Here is a 14,688-nt window from a genome sequence, read left to right on the forward strand (position 1 = left end):
GCTATTGATACTTATCGATCGATATTACGATATGACATAACACGTGATGTGTCCGTTGAACAGGCATTTACATCGAAAGAGAAGATGAGCTTTTGTTTTTGTTTACATTCGGCTCGCAAAAGAATGCGCTTCCGAGAATATCAAGCAGCGGATTTTCGCCGGCGATTTTCTCATCGGTATATACTCAAGAGTGCAACGTAATCTGGTCTGGCGACTGAGAGAAGAAAAAACCCAACGAATACTTGTACAGTGCGACGCTACTAATCCCAGAGCACACGCCGGAGCTGCGTGCAAGAAGGGCTCCGCAGTTGCAGAGCTACATGTTATATTGTATACCTGCGAGAGGATAAGTAAGCAATCGCTTGTTGGCGCGACCGTTTCACTGGGTTTTCCCCGGGCGAGTAATAGGTACTTAGAGAGAAAAGGGTCGGGAAATTTTGGATATACTTGTTGGGCGCGCTTCTGGCTGCAAATTGCGCGGAGACTGCGCACGGCACACTTTAAAACGTCGCGTTGATTGATGGAACTGGATCTGCGATTTTGATGAGGTGTGTGGCGATAAACTATTTTTAATAGAGCGTGTCTCCGCGGCCGATATCGCGTACGCGAAAACTTTGTAGCGTGTGCGAAATCAACTAACAAATTTTCCGGGAAAATTTCGCGTGCGCTAAATCTGTCGCGCACGCTAGAAAAATGAAGCTTTCGCGTACGCTAAAGTGCTCCAAATTTTCTTATAAGAAGCAAACGGAGTACTTATACATAGAGATGTTTCATTCATCCTTCATAAGTCACTCTTGTTGCTTCTTTTATATATAGGAAATGTAGAGCACTTTAGCGTACGCGAAAGAATTGCCTAAACAAGAAAAACTCTAGCGTATGCGAAAATCTCTCGCTCCATCTCTCATACAAGTACTCCGTTCGCTTCTTACAAGAAAATTTGGAGCACTTTAGCGCACGCGAAAGAATTGCTAAAAAAAAAAAAGTTCATTTATACCACCCTAACCTCAAAATGCAAACTTTAATTGCAATTTTCGGCTCCCGACGCGAAAAGTTGATTTTGAGGAAAATTGTCTGTAGTTTTCGCGAACGCTAAAATTTTCTCGCGTACGCTACATTTTTTTTCGCGTACGCGATATCGGCCGCGGAGACACTCATATTTCATACACGAGTAATATATAATCAAACTCTATGCAATAACAAAATTGTCAATGAACGTGCAGCACTATACCTCCGAAGCGTCAGTTCCCCACAAACAAAGCCCCCCGTATAAATAAGGCGATTATAACGATTCGGCCGAGAGGCGCTTGTTGGAGCAGGTATTTTCCCAACAGATTCTTCGCCGATCGGTACGTTCCAGGCCTCGAAACTCGTTTAAAATGAGGGCTATAGCTTGCGAAAATTCGCAAGGGAGGGGGTCAACTAATATAACGCATGGGCCTCGGTGGAACAAGCATCAGTTCCGATTTATCGGACGACCAGTGCAGGAGTCTAGTTTTGACGATCGGATGCTTGCGTCGAGAGACTCTGCGAGTGATCGAAAGTTAGTGTTGATTTTCGGGTGTCGAGAAAAGTGCTTGTGTTTTGGAGCTCAACGCTCGGATCGAACATCAGCGTTTTTTTGGTAAGGATTTTATTTTACCTAAACTTTTGTACCGCGCGGCGCTGTGTCGGTTCGAGATCGCACGCGATATTTGTTTACATCGAACTAATTTTCATAAATATACCTAGCCACGTAAATGTAATTCTTGGAATATCACGACTAGCGAAAGCAATTTCTTTTCCAGAATCGCACTCCAAAGAAGATCGAACGATGGTACGGCTCGCGCTGCCACTAGCGGTCTTGCTGCTCGCGATCTTCAATGCGTCCGGCAGCTTCAGTTGCCCAAAACGTTTGCCCTGTCACTGCTATTCGAACGATGTAGACACGTACGCGATCACCTGCTTGACCAACGCCTTGACCAATTCGGCGTTCAAAATCACGTATCAGCCAGGAGACCTGGTTCAGATTCAGTGCGAGAACTCGCCAAACTGGTCTCGTTTGCTTCAGGGCACCGTCATTGACATCGGCTCCGTCCGCGAGTTTGTGTTTACCGATTGCGAACCGCCAGGGCCGGCATACAGCTCTAGAATCGTCAACGAGCAGTTGAGAGCTCAAAATGTCAAGTATTTGAAGTACGAGAATCTGATCGCGCCACTGAGCGCTCAGGACTTGGACGTTTTTCCCGATGTGAGGCACCTCGAGCTGACGAACAATCCGTTAGGAGAGTTAGGCGTTCCGCGAGATCTATTGAGAGGTGAGTTTTTAGATGATGCAAAGATTTATTTTGAATGCGTTGTGAAAAACTCTCGGACACGAGGTAACGATCTTTTCAAATTTTGCCAGGCCTTCCTGTCTTGAACATCTTGGAGCTGAGAAACACGAACATCCAAAAGATCCCGCAAGGCTTCTTCAACAATTCTCGTTTTCTGAGGACGCTCGAGCTCAGCGGCAACAACTTCAAGTCTCTGACACCAGGTGTCTTCGATGGACTTGAAAAGCTCGAACTGTTGAATATCCAGGAGAACGATCTGCGGGATTTGAAGCCTGACTTGTTCCGCGGTCTTAAAAGTCTCGAATTACTCGATATCCACCAAAACAGTCTCAAAACTCTGCCGGTGGACATCTTCGCCGATTTAGAGAACCTGGAGAGCATCAACTTAAGCGTCAACAATTTCACTTCGCTGCCGGCCGATCTCTTTCTCTACAACCCTAAGCTCAAGGTCGTCAAACTTCTGTACAACAAGTGCAATCTCACGACGTTGCCCAGTAGATTTTTCTCAAATCTTACCAACCTCAAAGATGTCACGCTGATGCGTAACGGGATTCACTACCTGCCCGAGGATTTGTTCTGGTACTCGACGAATATCGTCAAGTTGAATTTGAATAGGAATTATTTGCAGACGCTGCCTTTTAACCTATTCAAAGACATCACGGAGTTGGAAACGCTCACTTTGTTCTTCAACGACCTGCAGTATCTGGATGCTGGAATTTTCTTCAGTAATAAGAAGCTCCGCAAGCTTGACCTGTCCAAGAATCGTCTGAGATTCATCGATGAGTAAGTACAGCTTTTAAAGGGTGAATGGTTAGTTTGCATCGTTCGCTTAGCGGAATTCAAATGTTAATATCGATCTCTGTTTCCCAGGCTCACATTCGCAGGATTAGAATCCCTGCAGGAGCTCCTCTTGGAGTACAATGAACTAAGCTACATCGACGCTAAAGCTTTTGCTCCTCTCAGTCAGCTTAGATTTGCGAGGTTTGCAAACAATAAGTTGACGCTAGATAACTGTCTTGCTGACAGCTTTGGACAATTTTCGCCGTTCCACTCGTGCAGCTCGCTCGAAGAATTGAATCTGGCGCACAACAATATCACAAAAATGTACAGCGATTGGACTATTACCGGCACAAATTTGCGAATACTTGATCTGTCATACAACAGCTTTGAGTCGTTGCAGGTATGTGCTTGAAAATATGAAAAAAGTCAATTGAGAAAAAATTGGAAAACTTTCAGAGTTCTAACATTTGCTTTTGCCCTGTAGGCAGAGGACCTTCAGTTCATGTCCAACAACATCGAGGTCGATTTGAGGTACAACAACATTCACCACGTGAATCTGGCGAACCTCGAGTACATCTCTGCTAACGAAAGCGGAAACCCTCGCCAAGCCAGCATTTTTCTATCTTCGAACCCGATTCACTGTGACTGCAAAATTTACGATCTCGTCCGATATCTCGACCAGCAAATGGACTTCCCGAGTGGCACGAAATTCTACGTCGAGGACATGGTCTGCGACGGTCCCAAACACATGGCAGGTTTGCTTGTCTCGCGGTTGAAGTCGCACTCGATCAAGTGCTTGACCGAGACCTGCGCGTCTGATTCCACCTGCGACTGTTGGATGAGACCCTCGGACAGTACTTTGCTCCTCGACTGCGCTGGTAGAAATCTGACTAATCCACCTTCGTGGATCGACACTCATGGAGCCGAACGAGTTGAGCTTGACTTGTCTAGGAACAAGCTCAGCACGGGGCCGAACATGACTGCGAAGGGCTACAACAAGGTGGTCAGGTTAAATTTGTCGGAAAATAAAATCATTGCTGTGGATGAGAGCTTAATCGCGCCTAAGTTAAAGGTAAGCCGAACTTTTTTTGCTTGAGAAGTACATCTAATTATAATTTCATTTCAAATTACTAACGTATCGCTTTTTTGGCAGATTTTAAACCTCCATGACAACAAACTGACATCTATGAACTCCGAAGTCCTGAGGAAGCTGGCCAACGATTCTATGATCTCGCAACTCACACTGCGAGGCAATCCATGGATCTGCGACTGCTCATCTCATGATCTGCTCTCCTATGTTCGGTCTAGCTTCAAGCAGCTTCCCGACTTGCTGAACATCACTTGCCGAAATTCCAACGTCTCTCTGTCAAGCCTCTCGCCCGGCGAGCTCTGTCCTACATCGAACCGTTTGATCATCATGATCTACTTGATCATCTGTCTATTCGCTCTTTTCCTAGGCTGCGCCTCAGCCTTGTACTACCAGTTTCAGGAGCGAATCAAGGTCTGGCTCTACGCGAAGAACCTGTGCCTGTGCCTTGTGACGGACGACGAGATGGACCGAAACAAAACCTACGACGCATTCATCAGCTACTCGCACAAAGACGAGGAGTTCGTGATGAACGAGCTCGTAGCAAAACTCGAGAATGGACCCAAACCCTACAAGCTTTGCATCCACGTCCGGGACTGGCTGGTTGGCGAGTGGATACCCATGCAGATCGCCCGTAGCGTCGAGGAGTCGCGGCGTACCATCGTCGTGCTCTCGCCCAACTTCATCGAGAGTATCTGGGGCCGTATGGAGTTCCAGACTGCTCACAAGCAGGCCCTTAGTGATAAACGCGCGAGACTCATCGTCGTCGTCTACGGTGAAATCGGACCCACTGACGAGCTCGATCCTGAACTCCGGGCCTACCTGCAAATGAACACCTACGTCAAGTGGGGCGATCCTTGGTTCTGGCAGAAGCTCAACTACGCCATGCCTCACTTGGCTAGACTGCCGGAACAAGTTGATCAGGAGAACAACTGCTCGAGCACTATCAACAGAGCCATCGTCGACGAAAAGCAAATCAATCAGCCGAAAGTTACCTTCGCCGATGAGATTAATGAGAAAGAGACTGTCATCGAAACTCTTGAAGAGATGAGCAGATGAAGTTTCTTGGTCAATTGTCCCAACATTAGGAATAAATAGCGTTAAAGTGACATTAGGAATAAATAGCGTTAAGTATCTAACTATATACTATACTAACAAGGAGAATCCACATCCCTTAAGTCGTAGAGTTGATTGAAACTGTAGGAATGAATTGCTGGTTAAAAACGGAGGTCGTGTTTTATCCCATGAGCCCCTTAATATATAGAATTATATAGATTTTTCAACGTACACATTGAGTATATCTATATACATTATGTATTTTTACAATATACATGGATATAGCTTAATTTGTGTAAGTACGCGCACACCTTGAAAAATAGGGTCTAATGGAACAATGGACTAAAATACGTAACATCTCCATTTTTTGCCAACAACTTCTGTTCTACAAGTTTCAGTTTCAGTTTTAGGTAATTTCATAACCCAACGGGTGAATTTTCCTTGTAGGCAAGAACTAGCTCGTGAATATTTAATAATCTTATTTGTAAATATATTTTAATCCATAACTTTTTATAAGACTTTTTCTATAATTGACATAGAAATAATTTACCTGATCATTGACACGCGATAATTTTATTAGGATTTATATATAACGTATCAAATTAGCTTGAAATATATTTAGCGTTATAAATAATTGTGTACTCCAACGATACGTTTTTACGTTTTGTAAACAATTTAGGAAACTAAATTATATTTCCAATGTCCGCTATTTTTTGTAATGACTTCGTTATAATTACAGTATAATGATAAGCAAATTTATATTGTCAATATCACATAAGAAAATAAAATGACCATGCACATGATATCAAAATTTTAGTTATCACTTTAACAAATAACCCTTAGAATTTATAAAATATTAATCAAGGCATCTCAATTAATCATCATTCAAATTATACGCATCGCACTTTTTTTGTTATATAAATAGGAAGTACTTATTGGAAAAGGGGGATGATACAAAAAGTAAGCATGAATAATTTTGAATAATTCATTTATTATAATCTATTTGCAATCAACGAGGCATCCTGAATGGATCTCTCGATGATCACCTATCGTATTAGAGAAATATAAAAAAGTAGTAAGTCTTATGGTTTCGTCAGACTCGCTCCCTCTTGTGAAACTATATCGCTGTACATAGCCCGATCGCGCATAGGGACCGGAGTCTCAGCGTTCGTCTCGACAAAAGTCGGCCTAGTACTGGTGGCTGAACTTGACGTCGTAGTCCTTCATGTGGTAGATGAAGATATCCTTGAAGTAGCAGTTGTCGAGTTTGAAGAACCAGGGGAACATGGGACGGTCCAGTGGGAAGCCGAAGGACTTGCCGTAGTACTTGAAGTTGCCGAAGATCGGGAGCTCGAAGCTCTTGACTTCTTGGTACGGGCCAAGGTAGAAGAAGAGCTTAAACCTCATACCGTCGACCTTACCCTTGGGCAGCATCATGTGGTTGGGGAAGCCGAACATGCGGTTGTCGTATTGGAAGGGCGCGTGACCCTCGATGGCGTTGAGGACCTTCTTGTAGAACTGGTCACCGGTCATGTATTCTCCCTTGAAGAAGAACGAGTCGGTGCTGAGGCGGTCGAAGCTGTTCATTCCGGATTTCACTGCAAGCATAGAGTCAAGAGCATAGAGTGAAGAGCATATACGGTCGAAGAAAATCGAAGCGCATGAATTTACTTACGGTTGACCTCGAACTCGTCGAGCATGAAGAAGTACTGGTAGTAGTGGAGAAGGTAGGAGTAGTCGTCGTACTTGTCTCCCTCGACGGCGGGTCCCAGGAAGACGCGCATCACGGCCTTGGTGTCCTTGTCGCTGTTGACGGCGAACTTGTAGGTGAAGGGCTTGTAGTTGAGGTTGTACTGCCAGGCCTTGATGCTGAAGGACTTGCCCTCCTTGAAGCTGTCGACGGCGACGGCGTTGTTGATGAAGTACTCCTTCTTGTCGAAGTAGGTGAAGAGCTTGTCGACCTCGACGCCCTCGAACCTCACTCCGGGGAACTCGAGCTCGCTCTTGGTGTAGCGGGTCAGGTGGGACTTGTACTTGTGGAAGAAGAAGAGGATTCTGTCGTAGAGTCGGTAGAAGGCCGGGTCGCGCATGCTGGTGGAGAAGAGCTGGAGCGCGCTGGGCACGTAGTAGTCCTTGCACTTGCAGTCGAAGTTCATGCCGAGGATGTCGCGGGCGAGCAGGTCGTAGGCGCCGTAGTACTTGATGTTGAAGGAGTCGCAGTTGCCCTCGATGATGTTGCCGAGGTAGTTGAGGCCCTCGGGCGTGTAGAAGCTGATCTGCTTGCCCATGGTGTCGTAGAAGTAGCCGGAGTCGATGGCCTCGAGGATGCGGGTCTCGAGCTGCTTGACGTACTCGACGTACTTGTACTTGTAGAACGGCACGACGTTCCACCAGTCACGGCGGGGCATGGAGACGCCGTTGAAGAAGCTGATGTCCGAGTAGAAGCCGGGCAGGCTCATCGAGTCCCAGCTGAAGTCCTCGATCTCGCCGAGGTCGTTGGAGAAGCGCTCGAGGTAGTAGCGCGACATGATCTGCTTGTGCATGAAGTAGTAGAAGTCACCGCGGAAGCTCTTGGGCACCTCGTAGTCCTTGCTGTCCATCCAGAAGGGGAAGCTCATGCGGAAGTAGTAGTAGAAGGCGTTGAGGCCGACGTCCTCGGTGAAGTAGTTGAGCTTGTACTCGAGGGCGTTGGTCGGGTTGATGCAGACGTCCGTGAAGTTGGAGTAGACGTAGAAGGTCTCGACGTTCTCGAAGCTGCCCTTGGCGAAGGGCATGGGGTGGCCGTAGCCGTGGTAGCCGTAGCCGCGGGTCATCTTCAGGCGGTGCGCGTCGCGGATGACCTTGGCGTCGAAGAAGAGGTTGGGGTAGATCTCGTAGATGGCCGGCAGCCGGATGTGCTTGGTGTCCTCGCGGTAGATGACGGCGGTGGTGAAGGCCGCGGTGAACATGCCCGGGTTGATGTGGATGCGGGCCCAGCAGGCGGTCTTGTAGAAGGTCGTGAAGTCCTTGGCGAAGTAGAACAGCCGGTAGAGCAGCATCATCTCCTCGCGGTGCTCCTGCTTGTAGTAGGTGAAGAGGGCGTCCTTGGCGAGGAAGCCGCTCTTGAAGTAGACCAGGAAGTCGTGGACTGCCTCCTGCGAAGCGAAACGCGTCAGACAAGTGCTCGACCGAAAGTCCCATAGCTATAGCGATTACTCACCTTGTTGGTGAAGTAGTCCACGTTGGCGGCGATGTCGAAGTTGCGGCCGAACTCGAAGTACTCGGTGTCGGTGAGCACGTTCTGGTCGACGTACATCAGCAGGTCGAAGATCTTCTTCTGCTTGTGCAGGAACTCCATGTCGGCGGTCTTGCTGTAGAAGCCCGGGTAGGACTGGCCAGCAGCCGCCATCGCCACGAACAGGGCGAAGACGATGCAGTTGCGCATCATGATTGCTGCGTGCTCTTTTCCCTCGGATCAGATGCAAACTTCTCTTCTGCCAGGGCGGGCAGACTGATGCTGGTCGGTCCGCGGCTCCCGGCTTTTATACCCCCGAAATTACCGGCCGGCGCGAGATTAGCCCGTTGTGCGCTCGCGACCCCTGACCTCCGCAAGCTCACCGTGTGGATGCGAAAACGCATGCTCAAGGAAAAAATGTGGAATCTTCTCAGATTTTATCATCTCAATACTCTACGGTTCTTAAAAATTCCAGCAAGAAGTAAGTAGCATAAATGTAGCTCATATATGTGTTTTACCATAAGCTACCATAAGGTATCAATTTTCAGATAGAATATAGCAGGTTTTGACATACTTTTCTCTAGTTAAAAAAATTCTTGCGATTTATAAGAGAAACATGAAAAACTAAAAAATTTAATAATAGAATTTACACTTAATGTAATACATTTTATTGCAGAAAATGTGCATAAAAAACTAAATTTTATGATTAAGAAAAATATAAAAAGCCCAAATTGCACTCTTGTTTGTTTGCTCAAATATGATATTGAGAGACAAACACACGAAATGGAAAGATAAAGTTAAATCTAAATTATACGGATACATGCTTGTTTGCTTATCGACACATATCGCATTTGAACAAAAGAAATGTAGCCACTGATAACAATATAAAACTATTTGCATTCTAATAAATTTGATTTTTACGCATGATTATTAAATGTGTAATATTCATAATATGTACGATAAGTTGTTTAAGTATTGTCGATACAGCATTCCACGTATCTTTTCGTGATATTAGTTTGCAGAACATTCCTGAGACAAAGGGGTAATCAAGAGAAGTAAAATATTAATTTTTTAAAACTTCTTCGATGACTACTTTTTAAGTATTACATAGATTCGATTATTTTTATATAAGCATGATAGTACCTCCGCAAATCCATGCGAATTTATGTTTCATAAAGATTGATTATCAAACCAGAAGAGAATAATTAAATGTTGAATATTTAACTATGAAAATATTGTACAGTAAGTACTTTAATAATTTAAGTCTGCTTTTTACATAAATAATTTATCCACCACTTTAAAAGCGATAAACGGAAGGCGTTTTTAAATATCTCTCTTTTTTTCCTGCCATGCAATCAACAACTTCCAGATTAAGTCTTACACAATTACAGCATTACAACTACGATTGTATTTTTAGTATATTGTTTGCGAAACCGAGAACTGACCAATAAAATATTCGCCGAAATCGAATCTCTTGTAAAACCTTCAATCTTGGTCCTCCGTAACAGCCCCGCCTTTAGAGGAGGTCATAAGTCATACGATTTACTCGTATCTTAGCACTGTACAGTATATAAACTCCCATTATTTCCTCTCCAAACAGCATACTGCCGGTTTTGGCAGCTCCGAATCAGGTGGTGTATCGAGAATGCTGCGAAAGCTTTTAGTTTTCGCCCTAGTGGCGGTGAGCCTCGCGGCCGCGAGCTTCGAGCACGCGAAGTACGACATGGAGCACACGAAGTACGACATGAAGATGACTGACAAAAACATGCTCATGAAGCAGAAAAAAATTTTCGATCTACTCATGTACATCAACAACCAAGTCCTCACTGACGCTGAGTGGTTCGAGATGGGACGCAATTATGACATAATGTCCAATATCGATTACTACACGAAGAAAGTAATTATAGACTGAAGTATTTTCCTCGAAATGATAACTTGATTTTTAACTTTTAACCCTATTTTTATTTATTTCATCCAGGAGGTAGTAATGGACTTCATGGCCCACTACAAATTCGGCATGTTGCGCAAGGATAGCATCTTCACGTACTACAACCAGGAGCACCGTGAAGAAATGATGACGCTCTACAAGCTCTTCTACTTCGCCAAGGACTTCAACACCTTCTACAAGACTGCTTGTTGGGCTCGTATCCACATGAACACCGGGCTCTTCACAACTGCCTTCACCACTGCTGTGCTCTACCGCGATGACACTAAATTCATCCGTCTGCCAGCCATCTACGAAATGTACCCTAACATGTTTTTCGACTCAAAGGTACATTAATCAGATTTATTTTGGAAGAAAATCCATTGAAAATGTTTTTCTCACTCGCAATCAGGTGGTTCGCGACGCTCAACGCATCATGATGACCCACGGAAAGACCCATCTCGGTCACGAAATGATGGGCATGAAGAAAACCGATGACATGAACCACGTAGAAACCTTCTATCTGTACTCTAACTTCACCGAAGTCTGCTTGAACCCCATGCACAACTACGAAAACAAAATGATGTACTTCATGGAAGACATCGGCCTGAACGCTTTCTACTACTACTACCGCATGATGTTCCCCTTCTGGATGAGCACCAAGGAATACAGTGTTCCCCAGAACATCCGTGGTGAACTGTACTACTACTTCCACCAACAGCTGATGGCCAGGTACTATCTTGAAAGATTCTCCAACGGACTCGGCGAAATCGAAGACTTCAGCTGGGACTCGATGAGACTGCCTGGCTTCTACTCCGACTACATGTTCAACAACGGCGTTTCCATGCCCAGACGCGATTGGTGGAACGTGGTTCCATTCTACAAGTACCGATACTTGGAGGTAAGGATTTCTGACATCCTCAATTTTCGTATATTTTATAATTATTTCGATTCCTTAACTTTCAATCATTCAATTGCAGTATCTCAAGATGCTGGAAACCCGTATCATGGAAGCCATCGACTCTGGCTTCATCATCGACGAGATGGGTAAACAGGTCAACATAATGTGCCCCGAAGGTCTCAACATCCTGGCTAACATCATCGAAGGTAACTACGATTCCATGAACATGAAATATTACGGCTCCTACGACGTCCTTTCTCGCCGCGTTCTCGGAATGAACTACGATGCCAAGAACAAGGACATGTATATCCCCAGTTCTTTGGAGAACTTCTCAACTAGCATGAAGGACCCAGCTTTCTACAGAATCTACAACAAGATTGTCGGCTTCTTCATGAAGTGAGTTTATTTGAAAATATATAAACTGCGGAAAATGTTTTTTTTTAGAAATATATACTGATGATCGTTGATTTTCAGATACAAATCCCACCTGAACCGTTACACCAAGAACGAATTGGAGTTCAGTGGAGTGAAAATCGAAAACGTCGAGATCGACAAACTCTACACCTACTTCGACACCAGGGAATACATGGTCAACAACCTCATTGACGTCGCCTCGATGAAAGATGGCTTTTCGTTCAACATGAAGGCTTGGCAGTACCACCTGAACTACAAGCCCTTCACCTACAAGTTCGCCGTCAACAGCGACAAGAGCACCAAAGCCATCATGCGTATCTTCTTGGGACCCGCCATGGAGGGATACGACGACTACTCTTTCCTTCTCCACTACTACCAATACTTCTTCATGCTCGACGAATTCGAATTTAACCGTGAGTTTCCGTTCTTCTTTTTTCCACACAAGGACTTACGCAGATCAAATCTAAAAATTATTGCTTGCTTTCAGTGCACGAGGGAATGAACAACTTCGAACGCAAGAGCCACGATGTCGACGGACCCCAGCATGAATACATGACCGGCGATCGCTTCTACAAAAAGATGATGGATGCCATGCACAGCAAAGAGGGAATGCACTTCAACAAGCAGATGTGGAGCTTCCCCAAGTACATGACGCTCCCTAAGGGTTCTGTTGACGGAATGCGCTTCAAGCTTTTCTTCTACATCAGCTCATTCGAAGAAGGCAAAGCAATGGAACTGCCCATCTTCGGACAACGCATGTACTACGGCAAACCCTTCAACTTCCCAATTGACAGACCTATGTACCCGTGGTTCTTCAGCCTCGGCAACGTATTCTTCAAGGATGTCTTCATTTATCATCAACCCGAGCAAGAAATGATAGGTTACCACAACATGAACACGATGATGCATAACTCAATGCAGGATTCGATGTACACCTCAAAGCCCAACATGATGCACGACTCGATGCAGGACTACGGCAAAGTCATGAGGATGAACAGAGATCGCTATATGAAAATGATGCAAGATATCAAGAAACCTAGCATGATGGACATGCCGGAACACAGTAGCATGACGATGAAAACCGACTATACAATGGAAAGGATGCGAGACCACAATATGATGCACGTCTAATTAATCGACGATATTCGTCAAAATACTTTCTTACCTGTAGAACATTTTGTACATTTGTACAAGTAACGACAAATAAAATTATTATTTATTTTTAATAAAACAGCAATTCGATTTTATTTTCCAATAGTCCATAAAAATTTTGAGCAGCATAATTCCTCAAAAAATACAATTTCATTGACTTCCTAATGAATCGCTTGATTAATTAAAAGCGGTATATGCCATAGCGACGTACTGTCTTTGATATGCGCCGTCTCTTGTAAGAAAACAATGAACCCAGTCAACTTCCTACTAGATAAGCTTGCAAAGAGAGTTGTGGCAAGCATCACTAACGCTAATTGTTTCATTATTGGCATTAATCTTATAATTTCAGACAGAAAAATTCTCTATGGACTTAAATTTATTTAGAGTTGCTTCTTGAAAAATTACATATATTTTTTCACCAGTATATCATATTAATTTTCTTGAATACGTTTTATTTGTACAAATTACAATCGTTATTTAGCTTTTAAACATATGTATAAAAAAATAATCCCTGAAAAAAGAGATAAAAGCGAAACAGGCGATAATACAAAGCGGAGGCAATCTAAAACTCCCCCTTATAAGAACATTGATAATTCTAATTTATGTAATTAGATACACGATAAGTCAACAGAATAAGAGTTGGCAAAGTGGCAATTGAACAGTCTGGACGATAATACTAATCACTTATGTGATAACAATATGGTATTTTTCATGTTCCTATGCACTACGTGCGGGTATGGGTAAATTAAATATTAGATTTAATTTAGATTTAATTAAATTTTATTATTAGTTCATTAATTTGTTCCAAACTGAACATATCACTATGGGAAACTTAGGGATATTTATAGTAAAAATACGAAAACTACTAGGAAAAAGAGTATATCATTGCCAAAAATTAATAAATCTATAAGTAAGAAAAGCAGCTACTACATGGCTGTGAAAATTTTCAATTTACTCTCTAATGATCTCAAAGAGTTAACAGTTAGAAAAGTAACTATAAAAAATAAATTAAAGGATTTCATAAGAAATCTAATAGCATGAAATGAATTAGAAACACTAGTTTAACTTCTGTTATAAGTACAAGAAAGAACAGTATGAAAAGATTAATTTTAGTTTTTAGTTTTTAAGCTATCTGTATAATTATTGTGCCATACCTATATACAGGCAACTTGTTTGCCTCTATAGGAAGCCTTTAAAAGGCTTATGTATATAGTCATAAATAAATAAATAAATAACGGATTCCTACCGCATTTGCTAATGTAACTCGGAAGTTTTTAAAGTTTTATTTTTAGTATTTTGCGTTAATCTGAATAAGAGAGAGTTGTTAGTAGGATATTTACGATCTATATATAAGCGTCACTCGGAAATGATTCAAACCCAACTATAGTTATCGACGATTATTGCTATACGGACTTTTATTTCTTAGGGTTGATGACACTATGAGTTTTATCAAAAGGAGAAAATTTAATTTATCATTTTACAGTTATTTGCGGAAATGATTAAAGATGGCTATACAAACATTTTATTATATTAAAATCTGAAAGGAAAATATCGGAAATTATTTATTTAATTGTATGCAACTATACTTTCCACGCGTGTAACTGACTTGGTTACAGCAATGCGCGATAATTTTATTTTCGTATTCGACTAAAAGCATCCGAGGCGAGGATGATTAGTAATATCGGTGTTTTTCATTGATTTCGGTATTTACATACCGTTTGTTATAAAACAAACACTCCGAGATTCTCCGACCTAATCAGCCTTCTGATTCGGTAAAGAAAACAAGTGTACAAATAAAGATGCTGTACGTGTATAATAAGGTTCTTAGCATAATAATAAGATTTTCAA

The 14,688-nt window shown here is 43.1% G+C and overlaps 3 protein-coding genes across 4 annotated transcripts; 2 read left to right on the forward strand and 1 right to left on the reverse strand.

Moving 5' to 3' along the window:
- Positions 1-4: 4 nt before the first annotated feature.
- On the forward strand, positions 5-12,919 carry LOC116738465 (arylphorin subunit alpha-like). Of its 2 annotated transcripts, none has more exons than XM_032597425.1 (7): positions 5-350; positions 10,050-10,346; positions 10,428-10,721; positions 10,786-11,274; positions 11,354-11,670; positions 11,749-12,101; positions 12,176-12,919. In XM_032597425.1, exons 2-7 carry the CDS (start codon positions 10,095-10,097, stop codon positions 12,817-12,819), a joined length of 2,349 nt encoding a protein of 782 aa, XP_032453316.1. In that variant the 5' UTR covers positions 5-350; positions 10,050-10,094; the 3' UTR covers positions 12,820-12,919. The 2 variants fall into 2 exon arrangements, with proteins under 2 accessions (XP_032453316.1, XP_032453317.1); XM_032597426.1 differs by having other exon boundaries at positions 5-548; positions 12,176-12,912.
- LOC100121267 (toll-like receptor 3) lies at positions 1,431-6,046 on the forward strand. Its single transcript, XM_001604821.5, has 6 exons — positions 1,431-1,621; positions 1,785-2,294; positions 2,384-3,095; positions 3,183-3,492; positions 3,577-4,164; positions 4,246-6,046. Exons 2-6 carry the CDS (start codon positions 1,811-1,813, stop codon positions 5,236-5,238), a joined length of 3,087 nt encoding a protein of 1,028 aa, XP_001604871.2. The 5' UTR covers positions 1,431-1,621; positions 1,785-1,810; the 3' UTR covers positions 5,239-6,046.
- Hex83 (hexamerin 83) lies at positions 6,209-8,710 on the reverse strand. The gene is made up of 3 exons (NM_001159945.1): positions 8,435-8,710; positions 6,911-8,369; positions 6,209-6,833 (listed from the first exon to the last, which is right to left on the reverse strand). Exons 1-3 carry the CDS (start codon positions 8,660-8,662, stop codon positions 6,424-6,426), a joined length of 2,097 nt encoding a protein of 698 aa, NP_001153417.1. The 5' UTR covers positions 8,663-8,710; the 3' UTR covers positions 6,209-6,423.
- Positions 12,920-14,688: the final 1,769 nt, after the last annotated feature.

The sequence above is a fragment of the Nasonia vitripennis genome, chromosome 2, assembly GCF_009193385.2.
Source record: "Nasonia vitripennis strain AsymCx chromosome 2, Nvit_psr_1.1, whole genome shotgun sequence".
Classification (NCBI taxonomy): Eukaryota; Metazoa; Arthropoda; class Insecta; order Hymenoptera; family Pteromalidae; genus Nasonia; species Nasonia vitripennis.